We start from the raw sequence: 23,672 nt of genomic DNA, 5'->3' as shown, positions 1-23,672 counted from the left end.
GGACAGAGCGGGGCTGTGACATTGTCCCTGTGTCCCCCCGGGGGCCTGGGCAGATACAGGGGACCTGACGCCGGAGACAGCACCGGCACAAGTGAGATCCCCTCCGCTGGTTTCCCTTCATTTATTTATTTCCACCTCCTTTGGATTTAGTTGATCTGATCTTTTCAGGGACATCTGGACTTTCCAGCATCACGCCTCTGAGTTTTACAGCCTCTGCACCGTGTCGTGTGTGTGTGCGTGTGTGTGCGCGTGCGGTTTTTAATTTAATTCAAGACTCTGTTTCCATTTGTGAATCAAAGCTGGTAGAGCGGGGGGAGGCAAGCAGCTGCCTTCCCAGCCTCCCTGGCCCTACACAAGAGCACAGCATGCTGTCTCGGATGTTTCTTAAATTATTTCATACATATATATTTATGTAATATAATCTATACACACACATATATATAAATATATATATAAAAGTATATGCACAGTCAGATCCTCCTCTGGTGCAAATGGGTGCCACTCCACTGACTTCGGAGGCCCTGAACCAATTTGCCTCAGCTGAGAATTTGGCCCTTAGCATTTTCTGTGGCACTTCCCAGCCCGATGCGCAGGGCTGGTGTGGGGCAGGGGGTACTTGGGAGGGTCTGGGACCCACCAGAAGGGGCAGAGGCAGTTCCAGCATGTGAAGGGGAAGGTGCATGTCCTCTCCCACCTCCCCCGTGCCCCTGGGGCCAAACTAAGCCCGTCTGCGGCCCCACATCAGGCTCCCTACATCCCCTCGGCACTTGAGCATCACCTTGCACACTGGCACAACTCCCAGTGCGTCCCAGCAGCTGGGGCTTGGCGCAGGAGCTCTGCACGGGGCAGTGGGTGTCTGCAGGAGCCCTGCTCTCTGCCAAAGGAACCAGGGGTGGGGAGCATCGGCATGGAGACCCCAGTTTGTACCCTGGGGCCACAGCTGAGAGCTCTGAGCAGGAGCTCTGACCCCAGGACGCTGGGTCCGATGCATCAGCAAGGAGAGAAGTGGTGGAGGAGACCGAGGATGGAGAAGAGCCATGGCTTGTAGAGGGTGACTCCAGCAAGAGGTGGCCACGCTGTCCTTGCGGAAACCCGGCAGCAGGTACCAGATGCATCCCAGGCCATCGGTTTGCACCAAAAAAACACGCACGCTGCGAGTGGGCTCAGCATGGGGGAGTGGGCCGGGGAGGGGGGGACAGCTGGGAGATAAGCCTGCACTATTTCTGAAGCACAGCAGCAGGCTGGGATTCAGCTGCTTTGACCTGGAAAGATGGCAAATGGATCTGAACTGGCTGCTGAGCAGACCTGGGTGGGGAGAAGCAAGGCAGCAGAGCTTTGAGGGGACCTAGTAGTACCTCTGGCTGGTGATGGATTGGGGGCACACGGATGGACCATGCTCCCAGGCATCCCCCGTACTTCCCAGAAAGGGCATCTAGAAGGTGACACGGGTTTAATATCAGAGACAAGGCAGCTGAGCCCCAGTGTGCAGGACAGTGCAGGAGCAGGGGCTGTGCCCAGGTGGGACAGTACAGACCTTTGTGGAAGCTCCCTGAAGCCCGGCCCGTTGCTGCAGGTGACACCCAGGGCACATTCTCTCTGGAGTAAACGGTCCTACCTCCATGAACTTCATCTGAGCAACGTGGGCTTGCCCAGAGCTGCACTGATTTTTCGGGCACAGGGCTGGGGAACCTGCCCCGTCCTCAGGTTCCGCAGAGCTCCCTGCCCTGCCGCGTTCCCCACAAGGTGCGTGACCAGCACCAGCTCAGCTTTTACACCATTAAATACCTGCAAGACCAAAACAGCGAGGAATTAAATTTCAAAGCCTGAAATCCCTTCGTTGCTTGGCTCTGCCCGAGCCCAGACTTGGAGAACCGGGGAGCGGGGGGGGGGGGTCAGCTGCCCCAGCGCTGCGAACCCCACTGCTGCAGGCAGGAGTTGGGGGGGAAGGACAGGGAAAAAAAAAAAGCCTTTTTGCTGCCGGTCATCCGTGTTCCAGCGGGCAGGGAGCTGGCAGCGCTGCGGACCCGCGGCCGCAGGGGGGCCCCCGGCCTCCGCCACCGAGGGACCGGCGGGGGGGCCCCGGGAGCCGCTCCGGAGCATCCTCCCTAAATGCCGTGTAGGGGCGAAGGGGGGGTGCCCTCACCCCAATTAGCGTTTTAACCTCTTCCTGCCTGCAACGCAGCACTGCCCCATGTCCCCTGATCATGTCTGGAGCAGTGAGGAGGGGCTGGGGGGGGATGCTCAGGGTGTGGAGGGGGTGGGGGGCTGGTGTCCCTGAGCTTGTAGGAAACGCGGGGGGGCATTTCTGGTGGAGACAAGGGAGCACCTTGTCTCAGGAGGCTGCAGGCTTGCTTTGCAGCGGGAGGTGGGGGCAATAGGGTGTCGGAGCCCGGAGAAGGTGCGTGTCCCAGCTCAGCACCAGCAATCGCCGTGTCCTCTGGAAGGGGAGGGGGTGTTGGGGTAGGAGCCCCCTGCATGAGCCCTGCCAGCTCCCCTCGCTCGGGAGAGCGCTGCCAAGCTGGGCAGCCCTGACGGCAAAGGCAGGGCTGAGGGCAGAGGAGCAGCCTGTGACGTTTTGGGGCATTCAGAGCAAAACGCTCACGTCCTGGCACCGGCCAGCCCCCGCGACCTCTTTGGCAGCGGCCGGAGGAGGCCCCGGTGCTGGGGCAGTGAGCGGAGCTCCTCCAGCTTGCTGGGCGACTGCCATCCCAGCGGGAATTTTGGGACCTCTGATACACCCTGTTCCCAGACCTGCCTGTCCCCCCCTCTGCCTGGACTGGTCCCCACTTCGACTCCATCCCGCCCTGGGGAGCAGCAGAGCCCGTGGGCTGGGTCGTGCCAGCCAGCCGGGAGCGACAACCCCGCTGCCCCTCCGGCATCCAGCATCGTCCCGCTCCCCACGCCCGGGCACCCGGCCGAGCCCTTCTCTCTCGTGGGTGAGCAGCTGGCAGACGGGGCCTTGCCGGCATCTTCCCATGCCCGGCAAGGGGGAGGTGGGAGCCAGAAAATCCTGCGCAGGGAGCCAGGGAGCTGCCGGTGACATTTGTGCTGGTCGCAGGGACAATTCCCACATGGCATGTGCAGCCTGGGGCTCCCTGAGGACTCGCATTCTCCCAGCGGGCACAGGCACAGCGGGGCCGGGGGGGGGCTCATAACGGCCCCCTTTGTGCGGGTGGCAGGAGGAGAGGTGAAGCTTTGACGTCAGCCCGGGAGGAATTCCTTAATGCCATTCAGGCCTCCCTCGCCTGCGTTGCTAATTGCATTTTATGTAATAGCTGCAGCTGGGCTCCCAGTCTGCTATTGAGCACGGGATGAGACACGGTGACAGGGGCAGCGGGGGCCCGGGCAGCGCCGGTGGCTGCGAGACACGCCGAGCCAGGGATGCCGGGTGTGGGGACCCTCGTGGTCCCACACCCAGGGGGTCCCAGGGCTCAGCCACCCCTTCCCCGGCATGGGGAGCAGCTCGCACCTACTGCGAGCCATGTGGCATGGGTGCATGCAGGGGCTGGCGCCCGCTGCACGCAGGGAGGACAGATATTGGGAGCTCAGCGGGAAAAGCCAGAGATGGTTCGGGGGGGGGTCTGCAGGGGTGAGGGGCACTAATGCTGCAGCTGAGCCGGTGGGGTGGCACCTCTCCGGCCGGCAAAGCCGAAGGAGTGCTTCCCTCTGCAGGGTTTGCCTTCGCTCCCCGTTTGGGGCTGGTTTGCAGCGTTGCGACCGCACCACCAGTGCCATGCAAAAGCACCCTGGGGTGCCCAGGCCCTGTGGCATCAGGAGAGGGGTGGCCAGGCAGGGCTGGCCCCCGTCCCCTGTGCCTCATGTGTGTGATCGCCTGTCACCGCGGTGAGCTTGGAAGAAGTAATAATAATAAATTGTTTTGGTATCTAAGGGGTAATTGCACTTAATGGAGATGAACGAGGCAGCAGTTTATCTCACTAGCATTACACTGTCGGGTTTCCAGCTGCACGAGCCTTGGATGATAAAATAATGTATTTGCTGCCCTCTGCTCTGCTGGTGGATCTCCCAAAATATCCCTGCAGCATCCCCATTGCTCTGGGGGCCTCCCTGCATGCCCAAGGAGAGGAGCACCAAGAGCTGGAGGCTGCTGCCTCATGCAGGGACCCAGAGGCACTCACCTCCTTTTCGGGGTGCTGCTGGCATCGCCTTGCCCCCCCTCACCCCACTGCACCCTCACCCAGGCACCCGCTGGGACGGCTGAGCCAGGCACATTGTGGGGGTGCAACGCAGAGGGGGAGTTTACCCAAGGAGGAGGATGAGGAGGACGGGGGTTTGGGGGGGGGGAATGTTGGCAATCACCAATGGGAAAGACGGCGGGACCCCAGGCGTCCCCCCCCGCCCCGCCGCCGGCGTGGCCAAGCTTAGGCCGTAAAAAGAAAGAGCTGGTACCAAGGATAACATGCTTTGCATTCCTGCGCTGTCTCCGGGGGAATTTCGACTGATCTACATGAAAAATACTCGCTGCCCCCCAGGTCAAAGTGTCTGGAGGAAAAATTTCCGAGCGGAAAAGCTAAAAGCGGTGGAGAGACACAGCCAGCAGCCGGCTCTGGGACACTCGGGTCTCACCTGGTGTGAGTGGTGGTGGCCAGTGCCCGTGCCACCACGGCTGGTGCCAATGCCACCACGGCTAGTGCCTGCACCACCATGGCCAGTGCCTGTGCTACTGTGACCAGTGCCCGTGCCACTGTGATCAGTGCCAATGCCACCATGGCCGGTGCCTGCACCACTGTGGCTACTGGCTCTGCTACTGTGGGCAGTGCCCGTGCCACCGTGGCCGGTGCCGATGCCACCGTAGCCCTCCCCAGAGCGTGGCAGGGGGCCGCTGCCACCACCCGTCAGCCCGTCCTGCCTCCCTCATCCCCATCAGGGCCGGGGGGGGTGTCTGCCTGCCCCCATGGGCAGCTTTGCTCTTCTTTCTTGCAGCCAGGGAAAGGTGGGGAGGGAACCGCTGCTGGGAGCCAAAAACACCCCATGCAGCCCCTTTCCTCTGAGCCACTGCAGATAAAACCACGGCTCGTGAGTCCAAGCTCCTGCAGCCGCTCGGGGAGGGCAAGTCCTGGCCGGAGGCAGAGACAGAGACAAGTAGGTTGAGACGGACGGTGTGAGGTGCTGCCCGCCTGCACCACACCAGTGATGTGGTTTTGGGAACCGCCTGCTTGCCAGACCGCTGCCATATGCCCTCACGCTCTTGGCCAACACAGGCACTTTGGTTGCCCCCGGGGGCATGCGGACCCCTCCCAGGAGTTGCTCTCGGCAAGCTCAGCGCCCAGCGGTGAACACCATCACCCCGTGGGGCTTCAACTTTCTCCTTCTCCAGGGCTGCTCCGGGACCGGAGCACCCATGCACATCATCTGCACCCATCGGTGGCACATCGGCCACACCGTGGAGCAGCTCCTGGTGATGCTGGGCTTCGGAAAAGCCAATGTCTGTGGGTGCTGGCTGCTAGACACGTGCTGTCCCTCTGCCACAGGCTGGTCCCGGGTCCTGCAGCAGCACAGGGGCTGCCAGCCCCCGAGCCCGAGCTCCCTGCCCTGGTGCACCCATGCTCAGGCACCCAGGGTGAACAGCAGCATCTTGAGCTCATATGAACCCGGCAGCCCACGGTTCAGCTGCACGGGGAGGGAGAGCAGGGGGAGAGCCCCGAGGTTACCCCCTAAACCATGCGGAGCAGAGCCCCGGTGGATCTGGCTCCTGTTATACTCATGGCCAATCTAATAATTTAATTGCACATTTAAAAATAAATACTCGTCTGGGGTTGGGGAAAAGAAAGGCTTACGGAAGAAAATTAAGAGGAATTTAATTAAGGGCAGTGCTGGGAATGTCTCTACCACAATAAAGATAAGGAGGATCAATTGCTTCTTCCTAGGATCAAAGCGAAGGGCTGGAGGGGGGAAGCGGGGCTGTCGGGCGGCTACAAAGGGAGGGAGGGGAAGGCAGGGAGAGAAAGGCACACAAGAGAAAGCAGGAGAAAGACAGCTAGATAAGATTAGAAAAATAATTGATCGTGTAGCTCCCCAAGGGCTGCCCGGACTCACAGGTCGGTCACAGTGTGGCGGAGGCTGGGGGGGTCCATGCTGTCTCCCCGGCTGCCTCCTGCCTGGCAAAAGCAGAGGGAAGGGGCAGCACCATCCCTGCCTTCCAGACTGCCTTATCTCAAGGTACCGACCCAGCCGGGCACCCACTGAGCACCCCTCAGCTGGGGCCGTGGCTTGGTTGTGCAGATCCCCAGTCACCCTCGCAGGGCTGCGCAGGTCCCAGTGTAAATCAAATTAAACGGTCGGTGCCCCACGTTGGGCACCATATGGCCAAAGCCGTCAGCCAAAGGTTCGTGGTCCTGCTATCCCCCCATCCCGGGCCTCCTGGAGGGTCCGTGATGGCTCTGCTGTCCCCATCCCCTGTGCCCGTGGGCTGGTGGCCTCTCGGCTACCAAGAGCAGGATGCTGTGGGTAGATGCAGGCAAAACGCAGAGGTGTGGGGGTGCACCGTGGGCAGCTCCCCGGCTACAGGTACCCTTATCCCAGCCCTTCGGCTGCTCGTGGAGCACCGCAGGTTTGTGCAAGCCACTGGCTACCATCTCTCGGGCAGCGTGGGTGCCCCGGGGTGGCCCGTCTGGGGCGAAGCCCTGACAGCGCAGTGACTCAGGTGGCCCCGTGGGACACCAAGGTTTGCAACACCTTCTCTCACCACCGTGTCACCCCGATGGCATCTCCGTAGTGCCCAGGCCAGCACCCCTGCAACTGGGCAGGGCTCCGCTGAGTCCGGTTAACTGGGGGAAAGCCAGACCCCGAGCAAGGCTGTGACCCCAACACCACGATCCTCCTGGCCAGGTCTGCACGGTGGTGGGCACAGGGCTACCATTAGCCAGCACAGGGGGAGCAGGACACTCCAAAACATCTCTGCCAAGAGCCCTTTCTGCATCGGCCAGGAGCCTCTGCCCCACAGGCTGGCACCATGAGGGAGCTTGTCCCATGTCTCAATGGGAAGGGAGTGTGGGACCGCTGGGAGTTGCAGGGGAGGGCAATTTTCCCAGCATAACTGGTTGCCTGTGAATGCAAAGAAGCACCCAAACGGGTTTCTTGAAAGGGTTGGACCTGGCGGGTCCCAAATTCAGAATGCTGGTACCCAGCCAAGCGAGGCAGTCCTGACGATCCAGTGAGGTAATGCTTTGCATCTTTAGGCACCCAAGTAACTGTGTGACTCTAGTTTCTTCAGGTGTAAAATGGGAACGCCAATACCCATCTACCCACAAGACCTACCGCGGAGTTGCCAGGAGGCCTGCTTCTTGCTCATGGTGTTTGCATAGGTTGGGACATCACTGCCATGTCAGGAGCAGGTTTGCATCTTGGCTGGGAACTTCCTAGAGCAGCATTGCCCCACGTGTGAGCAGCGCCGAGCCCCGTCCCCCCCGCCTCAAGCCGCTGCCTCCGGAAAAAAATGGGCTCCTTTCTTGCCTCACCTGCTTTTGCAAGAAGCCAAACCTGCACCCAGAGAAAGCGGTTCAGCCGGCTCCGGCGGGGAGGGCCAAGCTGGCAGCCTGGCAAGGAGACAGCATCTGGGTGTGCCGGGTCCCCGCGGAGCCCGACGGCAGCCCCGCTCTCACCGGGCGATAGCAGCCGGCAGCCCCTGGCACAGGCAGCCGGTGACGGTGCGCTCGGTTGGGCGGTCGAGCCGGCGCGGCTGGTTTACCGTGTCTCTGCAGGAGCCCTGCCAGCTTCATGCCTCCCGTGCCTGCTTTGGATGTATATGAAGCACTTGGGAAATGTACGGGGTTTTATTGCCATATGGCGGCTGTCCTTACAGCCGGACCGGGTCGTCCCCCCCACCAGGGGCTTGGCAAGAGACAGGCTGTGCTGGGCAGGGTGCTCAGCCAAACGGCTGTCCGGTGAGAGCATTTGTGGGTCCCATGATGCGAGTGCGGCTTTCGCATCCCATCAGCTCATGGCAGGTACGATGGGGTGGTCGGCCCTGCAAATGACGGGCAGGACAGGAGACAGCCGGCCGGTCCCCCAGCTGCAAACGATGCTCCGGCAGTGCCAGCAGAGCACAGCACCCTCGTCCCAAACCCCTCTGCCCCATCTTGCTGCAGAGAGGACCACAGCCCCAGCGCTGCACGCCCCAGGACTGCATTGCTGCTGGTCGGGATAGATGAGCAGAGTCGTCCTGCTCGGAGAAATCCCGCGGGCTGCCTCCTCCGGCAGAGCCCCAGCAGCCCCAGCAGCAGCGCTGCAGATTTGGGAGGGCACTGGGGCTTCAGGGTGGTTACCAGCGCTTGGTTATCTGGGTCCTCAGTGGGGTCTGGGATTACGTTTTTAACTCTCAGGCTCAGATGTGATGCAGCCATTCCTTGTGCTCCAGGGAAACAGGATCAAAGTTTCCGGGTGCCGCTTTCTCCCCTTTTTCGGCCGCTCCAGGCTGCAGCAAAGTGCCATTGAAGATGGGAGGACTTTCATGTGGGGATTTCTCTTCTTCAGATCTTCAAAGAAATCCAGCAATCAAACAGGTAGTAGTGGAGGCACCCTAAGAAAAAAAAAAAAAAGCCCTACTTTGAAAGCATCACATGCAAAAGAAACATCTAAACTTTGTTGTTTTAATTGTTCTGGCACTCAAAGTTACGACAAAATGTCTCGGAAATATTGTTGGCTCTGGGCCCACGATGTGTCAGACAGACACAGAAATGTTTCAGGCAGAAAACCTGAGGAAAATTTAAAAAAAGGAAGGAACAGCAGCGTGGCTCAGGCATGGCAGCCAGGCAGATGACAGCCGGTGCGCAGCTGATAGGAAAACTCCAGAGCACCCAGGGCATCCACCTGCGTTCCCTTGAGCCACTTCATGCCCTGGGCATCGTTAGGAGCCGACTGCTAACGAGAGCAGGCTGTGGCCCTGCCACCATCTCCTTTCCACCGATACGAGAGCGGTTCTTGCAAGCGCCAGCAGAAACGCCAGCTGCACCCCTGTGCTACTCGCAGCCGCTTTCTCAACGGTTACGTCCAAGTGGCTTTTGCTGCGGGCTGTCCCTGGGGGTCACAGGCATTCCCCCCTCCTTGGGAAGGCACACGTCCCCCTTCCCACGCCGCGTCCCCCCCGAGCCTGCTCTGCCTGCCCCGCTCCGAGACCCAAATATGGGCTCGGCGCATCCAGACTCCCCGGCACAAGCCCGGACAGGATCGCGGTGCCGTGGGGTGACTCAGGGCCCCGGCAGCTCCCCGGGGCCAGGGGAGCGCTGACAGCTCCCCTCTGCTGGGAAATCTGGCCCCGTCCGGGCAGGATCTGCTGGGAGTGGTGGTGGAGCCGCTCACTTCCGCTCCTCCAAGCAGTTCGCCACTGTCCCGGACCCAAAATACCATTTTTTTTCCCTTTTTCAGGGCACACGGGCACCAGGGCTGCTTGTGGATGTCGCACGGGGATGTGGCTCCCGAAACAGCCCCCAGATGAGTGGGGGTTATAGGTCTGGGCCGGCGCATGGTGCAGCACACCTGGGGTGCAAGTGACCCACCAAGCCACAGCCATGCCATCCACCCCACCCCCCCACCTGGAAAAATCCCTGGAAACACCCAATTTTCACGCATGAAAATCCCCACACCTGCCCTCTGGCCATATCCACAGCACCAGTCCCTGGGGTGCAGCCAGCAGGGATGTACCAGCTGCCCCCCCCGTAGCCCCATAGGACCCCCCGAAGGGGTCCAGGCTGTCCCCCAGCAGCCACGATGCTTACTGCGGGCCAGCTTCACCCAGATAAACCCCTCGGGACAGTGACAAGGGAAGCTTGCACCGGTTGGTATAAATCCACAGGGCACCGTGCTGTGCTCCAAGCACTTCAGCGTTACCTCATCACCCGGGACAATTTATCTTTGGGTGCTTCTCCCCGTTTCCCTCTCCCCCAAGCCAGACCAGGAGGAACATGGCTCTGTTCCCACACGCCGAGGCAGCACTGCCGGTGCTGGCAGCAATCGCAGCAGGTCGGCTGAAGTCACCCCCAAAAAATGGCATTTTCTCAGCAAAATGCCGCTGAGGTCATTTTCACCCGCTTCAAACACCCACGGCGGGGGGACGGCTCTGTGCTAAGCAGCTCCCGGGAGCTCGGGGAGGCTGGATGGAAGCAGAGAGTTTGCGAATCCTCGGGATGAAAGGGCTGAATAAAAGCAAGCCGTTAATAATAGTCGTGGCCTGAAAGGGGGGCTCAGCCCCCAGCTATGGGGGGGGGGGGCGGCCGCCGTACGGGAGGGGCAGAGGCAGCAGAAATCAGGGCTGGGATGAAAGGAGCGTTTCCAAGGGCTGGTGGGGGAATGTGGGGAGCATGGGAGGGGGCCAGCAGCAGGGACAGGGGACAGTCACTGCAGCCCCCCCCCCCAAGGTGCCTTTGGGCTGAGACTCCCTCCTTCACCTGCTCATCCAGCCCTGGGAGTCTCTGACGGCATTTCTCACCCTTGCACATCGCTGTGGCCCAGGACAGGGTGGGCAGGGGCTCTGCTCACCACCGCAGCCCTGAGCAAGCCGGGGTTTGGCTGAGATGACCAAGACTCTGTGCCGAAACCAGTGCAAACAGCAGCCGATGCCCCCGGGACACGTGTGACAGGGTGGTCAAGCGTGTGCCTTGCACCCATGTACACCCAGAGCTGCCCCAGCTCAGCCCAGCTCTGAAAGCAGCACGCAAGAATATTTCCTTGCAAATCATTAATAAAACAGGACCGCAGCACGCCGGGATGCTCCAGAACCCACAAACCCACAGCTGCTTTCCAAAAAGGAGGCTCTGTCCCTCGGTGGCTGTTAAAAACTCAGCCCAACCTGATGCTCCGTGCCCCGGACCCGTGGGTGCTGCAGCCCCCAGCCCACCCCATCCCACCTCGGCAACCCGCAGGGTACTGGGACTTTGCCCTGGCTAAGCTGGATGCCCTCGGAGCGGTTTTAAGCGCTCCAGCGTTTCTTAATGGCGCGGGAAGCACGCGGGGAATGCGCGGCGGGGGGCAGAGCGTGCATGGGCCCCCCCCATGGCTTCAGCCGCGTGGGACGAGGGGCGGCATTCCTGGCAGGCAGCCCTGTCACCCTGCCCCTGCGGCTCAGCTTCTCCACGGTGGGGCCGAGGAGACCTGGAACGTCTCTTATTAACCCAACTGGAACTGGGAAATCGTTACAGTGCTTTGTAGAGCAATAAAACTGGTTTCAATGCCACAGCAGGAGAAGAGGATAAAGGAAGCTGGGGGAAAGGGCCAGAGAGGTGACAGCCCTGTACGTGCTGTGGCCAAGCTCCGGCTGCCGGCGCTCGATCTCACTCGGTTTTTCCACCGGCAGAGGTACCTGCAGGCACTGAGAGAGGAGATGGCAGCTGCCCAGGAGGCAGCTCCTGCCGCCGAGACCTGCAGATATTTCACAAACCTAAACCCACGCACCACCAGCATTGTGAAAGCACGTTTCGGGAGCGGAGCTGGGACAGGAGGGCTTTCCGTGGTGGGGAGGGGGCAATGGGTCCATCATCCTCAACAGCCATCTGCCTCCGTCACAGCTTTTCCTAAACTTTGGGTTCTGCTTGTTCATTGCCCTCAGGGTCAGGGGCACAGAACTGGCAGCATCGCTGCACCAGTGCCGTGGTACCCCGACAGCAGGTCCTGCCTCCAGCCAGTCCCCCCTCGCTGGGTCACGCAGCAGCAGCTGCTCAGCCTTAAAAACTACAGCCAGTCACCCTCCCGGTGGGCGCTGAGCCCCCACATAAGGGATACACCAAGTCACAGCTCAGCACCATGCAGCGCTGGGGGGAGGCACCAGTTTAAGCCCACACAGCAGCCTCAGCACTGGAGAAGGGGCACGTGCTGGAGCCCTGAACGAGTGGAGCACACGCTGCATGGAGATGTTACACCCTGCAGGACATGCGTCCAGAGCTAACTCATGCTCACCTAGACTGGAGCGAGACCCAGCACTGTGCACAGCACCATCCTGCCAGGAGCAGCACAGGAGCCAGGAGACACCAGGACAGGCAGCTCGAGGTAGCAGCACCCCATTACACCTCCCTGCCTGCGCCGAGCTGCAGTGGCACAGCAATCAAGAGAACAACTCAGATCTACCATTTGCTTTTAATTTAATGGTTTTCTCAAGACCGTTTTGTAGGAAGGACGGGAAAACACACACACCCTGGAGAAGGGAAAGGGCCAGCGAACACGCGGTAATAGTGCAACGGAGCTTCGACGTGCGGCACGTGAGACAATGGCACAGACACCTGCACCTCCCCGTGAAAAACATCTGGGTGGCCATTATGGAGCCAGACACATCCCATGCTGCTGAAGTTTTACATCAAGTTGGACAAAGGCAATAAATAAAGAAGTGGTGCCTCAAAGGCACTTTTTTTTCCTCCTTTCAAAAAAAAAAAAAAAAAAAAAAAAAAAAAGAAGATGTTGGCATCTGAGTGTGTTCTCACACCAGGGTTTCGGCCAGATCCAGTTGGGTTTCTCAGCGCAGGAGAGGGAAGAGCCGGGGCCTGGGCAGTTTGGACCCTTTTGCCAGCACGTCCTGAGAGCCCAGCCCGCAGGGAGCAGCCAGGGCAGCACCTTTCAGCCCCTCGCCAGCACCCTGCTACATCTCCAGCTTGTTTGAGGTATATCACCTGCCCCATCTGTTATCTTGTGCAGCCAAAAAACAGTGCAAAGAAAAAAAAAAAAAATCCCCCCAACCCTTTAGTTTCTCCCCCCAGTGAGATGAGCCTGTTTACAAGGGAAGGATGGCAGCGAGGAGCCTCCGGGACCCCCCAGCCCCTCCACAGGGGCAGTGGCCGGATCACTCAGGGCTTTGGTCCATTTAATGTCCTAGCCCTGGGGCATCCCCCCACCAGTGCCCCACAGCCACTGCAGCTCCCTTCCCCGCCTGCACCCGAGGCTGCAAAATAAATACATGGGACATGGCTCAGCAGCACCGGCAGCCCCGGGGCACGGAGGGCTCAGCCCCCTCCCCAACACACACCACCCCAGGGAGCCCTGCCAGGGGGGTGCCTTCAGCTCAACTTCATGCTGATGGCCACGGCACGCCGGTAAACCTCCGTGACATTGTCACAGCCCGCCAGGGACAAGCTGCTTTCTTGCAGGGGACTCCGGCAATGGGTCACAGTCCAGCGGCGCAGCCTGCGCCCTTCCTCTATCTCCTCCTCCTCTTCCAGCCGGAGGAGGCTGTCGGCAGAGATGCAACCCCGCATGCCCCCGCTGCCGTGGGGGACGCGGGTGGGCAGGTCGAGCTGGTCGAAAGACTCCGTGGAGAGGATGCTGTCCTCGCTCACGGCGCTGGATGGGCGGGCACGGGGAGCCTGGGGCAGGGGCACTTCACCGAAGCCCCCAAAACCCTGCCCGGGGAGACTCTCTGGCTCGGTGCTGCTAGAGGAGTACTTGCTGTTGTGCTTGAGGATGCCTTTCCGACGAGCAGTGAGACCCTGGGGGCCCTGCTCTGGGGAGGGGTTGTCAGCAAACACGCTCCCATCAAGGTCCAAGCTCCCCGCATCCAGAACATCCCCAGACTCGCAGCACTCCAGGGATGAGTAGTATCCCGACTCCCTCGTCGAGGGCTTTTTCAGTATTCCCTTCTTGGGCGCAGCCGTGGGCACCGCTCCAACGCCCGTGTTGCAAGGCAGCATCCCGGAGGACAGGATCCGGGTGAGACCCGCAGCAGCCACCTCACCATCCTCATCCCTCGCCTCTCCTACGGGCACTGCCGATGAGGGGCCGGGGCCAGGCACCTTCTGCTCGCAGGAGTTTCTCTTCTTCAGGATGCCCTTGGGCCGCTTGAGAATGGACTTGGAGGGGTTCTCCGGGGCCAGGGCCACCTCCTGCAGCGCGTGGGAGACGTCGTTCTCCTTCTTGGACTTCTTGAGGGAGCGCTGCCGCTCCAGGGCCACGCCGGGGATGTGCTGCTTCAAGAAGCATCGCACCTTGGAGCTGTTCTCCAGGAGGGGCCGGGAGGAACGGCGAAGCCACTCTGCCACCGTGGCCAGGGGGGACTCGCTCTCCCGCAGCAGCTCTTGCTCCCCAATGGGCACTTTGTAGCCCCAGTTCACCCACCAATGCGTGGCGATGTCCTCGATGGTGGCGCGGCGCTCTGGGTTCACCATCAGCATCCACCGAATCAGCCCGCAGGCATCTGGGGAAGAGGCAGGTCAGCCACCGAAGGGAACATGCAGAGAGAGGGGGGAGTGCACGGGGTGGTGGGGGTCTGCTTACCCGACAGCTTTGTGGGCTCCCGGTAGTCCCCGCTCGTGATCTGCTTGACCAGAGTCTTGTAGTCATGGCCATCGAACGGCATCGTGCCATGGACCAGGATGTAGAGGAGAACGCCCAGGGACCAGCTGTCCACCTGCCAGAGGGACAGACGAGCCTGGAGGGGGGGGCAGCAGGACCGGGCTGCCCTGGCCCCCACCCTGGCTGGGTAGGACCCCCCAGCAGAGCCTCAGCAGCAGCTCCTGGGGTGGATGGAGCGTGGGGCAGGACCAGCTCCAGCCACCTGCATCCCACCACGTTTGCCCCACTGTGGCTGCCACACACCAGCCACGTGGCGCTTGGTCTTAGGGGACCCGTTACCCCAAACCACAGAGGCAGAGCTCTGCCTACAATGCTCTCCTGGGAAAACACCCTGCGCTTTCCCAAGTCCAAGCGAAGAGGAAGCAAGAGATTCCCGCACACAGGAGGCGAGACACAACCTACCTCTGGGCCCTTGTACGGCCTCCCATTGATGATTTCGGGGGATGCGTAGAGAGGGCTGCCGCAGTAAGTCTGCAGAAGTTTGTCCTGCTGGTAGACGTTGGACAGGCCAAAGTCTGCAATCTAGAGAGACATTTATAGCTGTTACCAAGCAGCAAAGCTCCCTTCCGCGGGTGGAGCAGCATTGCCACCTGAAGCTCTCCAGCTGCAAGCTTGACTGAAACCAGGTCTGCCCTTGGCACCCTGGTCCTGGGTGCCCTCAGTCTCCTCAGGGAGCAGCAGCTGCCTGGCTTTCCACCCCCCGAGGCTGTTCCTGCCCCTCTCCCCCTCCCAGAAAACTCATCCCAGCCACTGCAGCAGCCGCCCTGCACCTCTACCCCTCCAGCTCCATCATGCTGGGAGCAAAGGCAGTTGCAAAGGTGCGGTTAGAGGGAAAGCTGCCGGGCTCTCCTCCAGCTCATTCACAGCCACACCAGGCTGCTTCAGTCCCTATCTGCTCCGCCTAGCACACAGGCATTCATTATCCTCATTATACCCGTCACCTCTCAGCGAGCAGAAGTTACAGTCCTTGCTTGCAAGCTCCCAATTGCAAAATTACCCCTTACAGAGATAAAGCCCCGCAGCCTGTTTTATCACCAACCACACCGATTCCCAGCCGTGGCCGTGCCCTTCCTCCCCAGGCGGCTGCAGCGCTCCTGGCCGAGGCGAAAAGCATCGCTCAGGGCCAGTGGAGCCAGGAGCTGCCCTGCACCAGCCTGACCAACATGTAGGGGGACCAGGACTTTCACTGGGAGAGCCCTTTCTTATCCAGCCAGTCGTGCTTTGACCTCAGCGTTCAGACTTTGCCCTCTTATCAGCAGTCAGATATACGTTATGGCTTTAATAGGCAGCATGGAGGCTCTGCCTCTGCAGCCTCTCCCGCTCTGCTAGCGGGGGGGCACGTACAGGCACCCTCCTGGCTCCCCATCTCCTGAGAAAACAGCAGTGCAGGCCGATGCCAGCGGTCCCAGAGCTGCGGAGAAGCACATGCCCTGGGGGGACTGGGGTGTTGTGGCCACCCCCGGTCCATCCGCGCCGGGCAGCATCCCTCGGACCCCTTTGCTGGGTGACACCCAAGGCACGGCCAGGCTCTGCCAGCCTCTCACCTTGATGTTCCCGTTTGTATCGAGAAGGATGTTCTCCAGCTTCAGGTCCCTGTGAACGATCCCGTTCTGCACGAGAGAAGGGAGAGCCGGGTTTAGTTTACAGCCTGTTTGAGGAAGGGAAAGTCGGGCAACACGGGGAGGTCACTGCCGTTCACCGGCACAGCGGCATGCAAACAGGACATGATGACAGCAATCAGAGGAGCGGTTAATAACCCTGGATGCATTGACGACAGGCTGTAAACCATGTCCCGACATGGGTGCTACCAGCCCTCTGTGCTGCTCAGGAAAGTGAGCAGGGTGGCACCCCGCACCAGCGCCAGGCGCCGTGCTGGGCTCCTGCACCCTCCCCAGCCACACACCCGTGAGAGCGGCTGGTGCCAGCTCCTGCCAGGGCACGGTCGGCACAGCTCCGTGCTTTGCCGGGACCTTCTGCTTCCCAGCTAAGCAAGACCCCAGTTTCCTTTGGGTTCAGGAGGTGCCCTGCAACACCCCCTTTCGTGCCAAGGGCATGCAGGTACCCAGGACCAAGGCATGGCCTTTGAGCATCCTCCAGGGAGACCCACAGGCTCGAGGGTCCTTCCAGGGCAGGCACAGCTCATCCCACAGCCCCAGGCAGGGCCCTATAGCTTTACATCCCTTTCAGGGGACAAGAAGGGTGAGCCAGGGCTCTGCCTTCAGCCCTGGCAGACACAGCCCTGGGCATCTCCCTCTGGGCAGGTGGGATGGGAGTCGGTGACTCTCTGGTGGGGTTAGCCAGCCCCACAGTGCAGCAGAGGAAAGCCAAGGCAAGGAATTCCCAAAGGCTGCTTGGGCACTGCCTCCCTGCAAGCCCAAGGGCAGCTGCACCCTCCAGATCAGTGGCAGGATCAACCCCTCTCCTGGGAAAGGCCAACGGCCACGAGTTCCCTTCACCTCCCAGCCCAGGCTGAGCTTCCCCATCGGGCACTGGATCCCTACCCAGCCCCGGCTGCTGCTCCTCTGCCCGGAGCTGGCCCTGCCGAGCACACAGGAGCCGATCCCCCCGCTCTCCCCCCGGGAAGGCAGTGGGAAACGCGGTGCCGACCCACCTTGTGGCAGTAGTAGACGGCCGACACGACCTGCCTGAAGAAGTGGCGTGCCTCCTGCTCCGTCAGCCGCTGCCGCTCGCTGATGTAGTCATACAGGTCCCCCTTGCTGGCGTACTCCATCACGATGACGATCTTGCTGCTGTTCTCAAACACTGTGCGGAGACGGGAAGCCACAGGCTGTTAGGAGGGATGCTCAGAGCTAAGGGACTTCTCGTTAGCATGTGTCTTTTAATGAGCAGGCGGAGCACTGACCGACTAACACACTGCCTGCCCCACTGCCTGTGCCCTCAGTTTAGCAAAACAGAGGGTGTCGGGGTTCCTGCAGGTACCTGCAGGTCGGAGGGGGACGGCCAGAGCTGCCACCCGCACCCCACAGTGCCACCGGGGCTGCTGGCCAAGCAGCCTGTGCAGCCGCAGAGCACAGGAGAAAGGGCTCTGCTCTGCCAGAAGGTGACTGAGACGTGTGGTTCTTTGCTAGATAGAGCCCTGCCAAGGGGGAAGGCGACGGAGCTACTGGCTGGCGCAGCCGGGTGGCCTTTCTGCGTGTTCCCATTGCTCCCAACAAGGCTCCGGCTCAAGCCAAGAGACGGAGCATTTTTCTTCCTGTTTGCAGAAAGCTACCTCAATATTTTTGAATTCCAGCAGTCAGCGTGACTCAGTCCTTGCAAACGCTGCTGCGTATGAACCGCCAATCCACTTGCTTTTGTTTAGAGGACATGGATACCTCACATACACCAGCGAGGCGGCGATAACGCAGGCACCGACCACACGCCAGCACAGCGCAACGAACCCCAGCCCTGAGGAAGAGCACGGGGCACGCCGGGTTTGCAGCCAAAGGACTCGGCATTTAAGCAAAGGCTGATCCAGCTGGAGAGTTGCTCTAAGTCTGGTCGTAGGTAAAACTTGAGAAATTCCCCTTTGATTGGCGCTGCCCCAACACCCTGGGAGCAAAGCCCAGCCCTGGCCATTAAGCCAAGCCCAGCAGCACCAGGACCTCTCCCAGCACCCTGCAGTTTGGTTTTCCTCTGCCCCAGGGGAGGGAATGAGAAGGACTCCAGTACTGAGATTAGCTCCTGCCCCTAGCTGAGACCAGACCCACAGAGATTCCCGCTGCTCCGGCACTTGTCATGGCTGGGGCGAGCATCCAGCACAACCAGAGCCCACATGGAACTGGGCTTCGCGGGGGACCCCGGCCACCGGCTCCCCTCCATGGCACAGCCTCTCGCTTCCAGCCTCAAAAGACTGCGTAAACTTTTGGAGCCGGCAGCTTCCCTCTCCAGGCAGGAGGGGACGGGACGGGAAGCGGCTATTTCTGGAGCAGGTATTTCCCCTCGCCGCTGCTCTGCACGCAGGCAGGGGACTGCGGTGGGGAAACCACAGCCCGGCAGCATCCGCTCTCCCTGCCGGCGCTGAGTCACCGGTCCGGCACAGGCAACGGCAAACAGCTTCTGCTCTGAACGAGCAGAGGGAGGAGAGCAGCAAGCGCTAACCCCACTGCTGCAGAGCCTGCCCCGGTACCCCAAAGGCTCCGTTCGGGGATGCTGCTGGGAAGGGGAGGGAGAGGAGGGCTCACCTTCGTGGACAGCAATGATGTGGGGGTGGTTGAGGGAGGACATGATCTCAATCTCTCTCCGGATATGGACAAGGTCCTGTTCATCCTTGATTTTGTCTTTCCGGATTGACTTGATAGCCACCTGCGGATGAGAACATGCACAGAGGGTCACCCGGCTGTTGGGGTCAGGAGCATTGTGGCTTCCCAAAGCCTGTTGCAGAGCAAGAAACCCACCCCCCTCTTTCGGGAAGGGGCTCACAAGCCAGAGATCAATGGCCCAGCTTCTCCACCCAGGCACGCTGTATCAGAGAGCCATGCTGCACGCCTCCGCTGAAGCAACTCCAATAAAAGTAAACTTTATCAATTAGGTTTTTATTCTCTCCAAGTCCTGTTGCTGTGCACAAGGGAGAAGCTCCCCCCCGCCTCCCTCCCAAGAGAAACCTGCTGCCAGCTCCTTCCACAGGTAGCGCAGCCCTGCTCCTCATTTATGTGCTGTGGCTTACAGGAATTGTGTCCCAGGCTACAGCCGCTGCTGGACCGCGGCCAGCTAAAGGAATGTGACCTGCACACATGACTTGGAAGATAACAACAACAACGTCTTCTTGGGGTCGTGCAAATGAAAAAAAAAAAAACAAAAAACAAACCAAAAACCAGGTTTCATTTTCCTCGCTAATACTTATTTCAAGGAGCTGATTATGCAGAGGTAAGAGAAAGTTTGGTATTAAAGAGTAGATTCCTCCTAGGCACAGGACTGTGCTCCAGCCGCTGGGAGACCCAGCGCCGACGATGCGAGCCGCTTTCCAGGCTTTCACTTGGGTTTTCAAGTTATCCTCTACAAGGAAATTGAAAGGGGAGGAGAAAGAAGAGTAAGTGCTGGAGAATAGATGCCTTCTAATCCTCTTTCAAAGGGGCTGGGAAGAGACAATGTGCTCCTAGGGTTGAATTTACAACTGAATCCAGCAGAACCTCTTTTTTTCTATCAGACAAGAATGTGGAACAGCATTAATCCTGTAAAGGGACCCCCACACCGGTCTCCCAGCAACGGGGAGAGGGGCCACAGACACCCGCCGGCTCCAGCTGCCAGCACAGGAGCGATGCTCATGGCTGCGCCGCACAGGGACCCCCGTCCGCCTTCGGCTGTGCGGCATGGATGCTCGGCCTCGTCTCCCTCTGATTTAGGGGAGTGGGAAACATTGCTCCTCAAGACCTAGCCCACCAAGCAGCAAAAGGCTCAGAGCAAGTTTGCGACCCTTGCTAAGCACTCACAGCAAGTCACCAGACGCTAAAGCGGTGAGATCTCAGCTGCCACATCAGCGTCTTCACGGGAGAAGGACATGCCCACGTTAAGGGCTCAGACGGGCACGTGAGAGGTGGCCGATGGGGTCCCTTTGGCCCCAGAGCACATCTCTGCTGCACTGGGCCACTTCAGGCCAGCACTGGCCAGGGCAGGGGTTGCCTCCTGTGCGCTGTGCCTGCACCAGCCCCAAGGGTTGAAGCAACCAAGCAGAATGGACTCTGGCCAAGGGAAGTTCAATAACCCAGGCCCAAGTTTCTGTACAAAGCAATACTGAAAGCACTTAATAGCTTCTTGAAAGCCAGGTATTCTTTTCCCCAACCTTTGCGCTAGGTTAACAGGTTAAAGTTTAACAATTTTTTGCTCCAGCCCCTGATTACCTGACCCCCGCTAGCATGCGGGCAAAGCCTTTATGCAGCAAGTCAGCCTGCTCCTGCCCTCCCAAATTCCTGTTGACTCACTCTATTCATCTCCCCCCATAAAGCCTGACATCCAGCCCAACAGCTTCAGCATTTTGGGGTGTATGCAGCACATTTGCTCGCTGACCAAGACGCTCACTCACATACACCGCTGAGCTGCGGCTTAGGGCAAGATCCACTGTCCTTAAAAAGACAAAGTGGCCCCAGGCTGCCAGCACAGGAAGGCTTAGGAGATGCCACCGGCTGTATTCAGCAGAGTGCTGGAGAACGCCCTTGCCTACGAGCCTGGCAGTTAGTGACCTCCAAGGCAGCCCCGGAGTCAGGGCTGCAGCAGAGAGCAGGTTTAGGGTGCTGCTAGAGCCCTGGGGCTCTCCTTCTTGTGAGTGCTGCCCGCAGGCAGGCACAGCGAGGGTACGGCACCGTTAGGGTCCACATCTCATACGACAGAGACTGAACCAGCCACTCAGGGTGGGATGATTTATCTGCCTGTCAAACCCTGCCGGGGAGGCTAATCCCTTGGCCATCCCATCCTTCCCCAGGGGTGCTGAGAAGCGGCTTTGTTCCGAAACACCCCCTACCCAAGAAGGCTGACAGCAGAGGATCTCCCCTCGAGACACAAAAGCCTGTGCCCGGCCACCCTGGAGATGGGGACCAGCAGCTTCAGGGGCAGACACTGCCACAGCCTCCACACTGCCTCCACCATCAACGCTATGAGAAGAATCTCCTGCAGGAACCAGCCCCAAGAAGTCCCGCTGCAGGAGACTAGAGAACTCGAGAGTACTTTCCAAGTCAAAAAGGCTTTTAATTAAAAGTTTTTTGGGGGCAGAACAGGTATTTTCAGCAGCTGCTGAAAGATGCATTAAGCTACAACCCCAGGCAGCACTTTAGAAGTTGTTCCAGATTGCAAGTGCAGCATTTCATGCTCCATGAAATATGGATTACAACCCACTACGGAAGAGACCGGGGTTCACCCCTTACTGGAGATCAAAAGAGACTTTGCTGCTTTGGAATATTCCAGGTGCTGCCTTCCCCTTGACACCACGCAAGCCCACAACTACGTTTCTGACACCGCAAGCGAGTCCCACAGGAGGTCCCTCTTTCTATTTGACTTGGCTGCAGGCCAGGGCTTGGGAACCAAGCTGGGAGAAACACCAGGCTGGGAGAAAAAAAGGCCAGATGCTGCCATGCAAACAGGTGCAGGAGCCAATTTGCACCACCACGGCACACATTACTAAATATTCAAACCAAAAGATGCAGGGAAAAAGAAAACAAACAAAAAAAAAAAAGGAAAGGAAAGGAAAAAGAACCAGCAACTCTCTCCCCACCTGCCTGATATTTCAGGGGCACAACAATTTTGCAAGGACTGGGAAGGGCACTCAGCAGAAGTACCCACTAAAAGGTGTGAGCATCATTTCACCTAAAGGATTTCTAACCAGAAAACAAAGTTTATTTTCAGACAAAGAAGGTTCATGAAGTCCCCAAAAATCCTTCAGCTGTGGGAGCCTGGTCTTCCCTGCAGTCTACCAACTGATCAGACACACCTTGCTCCAAGCTAAGTCCAGGTAGGTTGGTTAAAATTCAGAGGCAAAAAGAAAGCCAGGCAGTAAAACCAGATGGTTCAATATTCAGTGCATCTGACAGAGGCAGTTTCTGATTAGCCAGAGGCAAAAACCATGCACAGAGCAGCTCCAGCTTTACAGCCTCAGCCGGTAAGGTCGGATCCCCACAGCCCACGAGGGGTAACTGGTGGAGGCAGCAGTACCTGCTCTCACACCTCGGTGTTTAGGAAGTGAAAGCCACTTAGAGAAGGAGCAAATAACAACCCAGCTCAGGATAAGCCTAAAGATTAAACAGGTCCGGAAATGCTGAGTGCTACAAGAAAGAATTTGTGGGAAGAGGAGAGATTTGCGGTTAAGCCTCCTGTTCCTACATGGCCAGCTCGCTGAGGTACTAGTTAGTCAAGCCTTTGACTATCTCCAGCATTTATTGAGGAGTCATTGGCCTGTGTATTTAATTTGCATTATAATAGACCAACGCTGCTAGACAAACGAGTCCCTGTCCTAAGGGGCTTCCCCAGATAGGTAAGTTTTCTGGCAGGTCAGAGATTCCCCGCACAAGCTTTGTTAGGTGCAGACAGGGAAATCCAAGTCTTCTCGCCCATCCCGAGGGGAGGGACCCTTCTAGGTCTGTGGGTGGAAGCTGCATTTCAAGGCCCTGATTATGCAGCAAAACAGCAGCTTCTTCAGAACCAGATAGGCTAATGGAAATGGCAGATCTGATTTAATTAAGAGCTGTCGCCTTACACAAGAAAACCTCTCAGATTTACGGTTGTTTTCCTTGACGTGCCTCAGTGGCACGTTAGTGATCCAATCTCACGCCCTGCTCTTCTGCTCAGCCCACAGAGCCTTACTGGGCCAGTCTCGCCGCTCACAGGCGGACCCTCGTTGCTCACCCACGGTCTCAAGACGGGCTGGCGTTCAACCGCCTTTCTTGGGTCCCATCCCACACCGCAGGGTGCTCGGGACCGAACAGGGGCAAGGAAATCACACTCAAGTTTGCCCTTCGAACCCTTGCAGATTCCTAAAGGACAAGCCTGCCAGAAGAGCAGCACCCCGCTTTCCTGGGGGGTGGGGGTCCCCCACCTTGCCCTGCACACTTCCAGCACGCTGGATGGCCGTGCTCCGGGGTCGAGCCGTGCGTTGCACGGAGCCACTTGTTTCGGAGGGGCTGAGGCGTCGATGGACTGAGTCACGGTTTCAATCAGACGCTCGGGGGGGCTCGGCTTTGCTTGTGTGCCGCACACCCACCGCTGCCGAGAGCCAAGAGGCAAAACCAACCGAGAACCAGGGCAAGAGGAAGGGGGAAAAAAAAAACCCAACCCTTCAGACTCAAGTGCAATGTTTGCTCTGCGCTGCCGGATATCTGCAGGCTCCTTTCCCCCAGGAAGCCTGACACGGTCAAGTGGGCAAAAGAAGCTGCAGTCCCCTCCCGGGGGGGGATGCGAGGCCCCTCCGGGCTCCCCCCATCCTTCAGCCCGGGCCCGGCAGCACCGCAACCTCCCCGCACGCTGCACCGGGAACGGGGCCGGGTGAGGGCTGAGCCTTCCCGGTTACCGGAGAACCGGGGCCGGGGGGACCGCAGCGGGACCGCTGGGGGATGCTCCGGCTCCCGGGGAGGATGCACCGGAGACGGAGAAATCCTTACCAGTTTACCGGAGCGCTCCCGGGCTTTTTTCACCTTCCCGTAGGTGCCTTTCCCTAACGTTTCCAGGAACTCGTAGCGGTGTTTGAGGTTGTGTTTATGGTGGTGCCGTTTCACCGCCTGCTTCTTCATCAACGGCCGCGGGGATTTAATGAGCCCCTCGGCCAGCGAGGCGGCCAGCGCTGGGCTCGGTCCCGGTCCCGGTCCCGGTCCCGGTCCCGCCGCCCGCTCCATGCTTCTCTCCCAACCCCGGCTCCGCCGCCTCCCGCCCCGGCCGCTAAATGCGGCGGCCCCGGCGGCCGCGCCCCCCCC

At 59.5% G+C, this 23,672-nt stretch overlaps 1 protein-coding gene across 1 annotated transcript; it reads right to left on the bottom strand.

Moving 5' to 3' along the window:
- Positions 1 to 12,992: 12,992 nt before the first annotated feature.
- NUAK2 (NUAK family, SNF1-like kinase, 2) lies at positions 12,993 to 23,532 on the bottom strand. Its single transcript, XM_010579434.1, has 7 exons — positions 23,364 to 23,532; positions 18,468 to 18,588; positions 16,895 to 17,046; positions 15,828 to 15,893; positions 14,686 to 14,805; positions 14,206 to 14,338; positions 12,993 to 14,125 (listed from the first exon to the last, which is right to left on the bottom strand). Exons 1-7 carry the CDS (start codon positions 23,490 to 23,492, stop codon positions 12,993 to 12,995), a joined length of 1,854 nt encoding a protein of 617 aa, XP_010577736.1. The 5' UTR covers positions 23,493 to 23,532.
- Positions 23,533 to 23,672: the final 140 nt, after the last annotated feature.

This window comes from Haliaeetus leucocephalus, unplaced genomic scaffold (genome assembly GCF_000737465.1).
Source record: "Haliaeetus leucocephalus isolate CR32 unplaced genomic scaffold, Haliaeetus_leucocephalus-4.0 Scaffold68, whole genome shotgun sequence".
Taxonomy (NCBI): Eukaryota; Metazoa; Chordata; class Aves; order Accipitriformes; family Accipitridae; genus Haliaeetus; species Haliaeetus leucocephalus.
The sequence above is the reverse complement of the archived record's forward strand: the minus strand, read 5'-3'. Positions and strand labels throughout refer to the sequence as shown.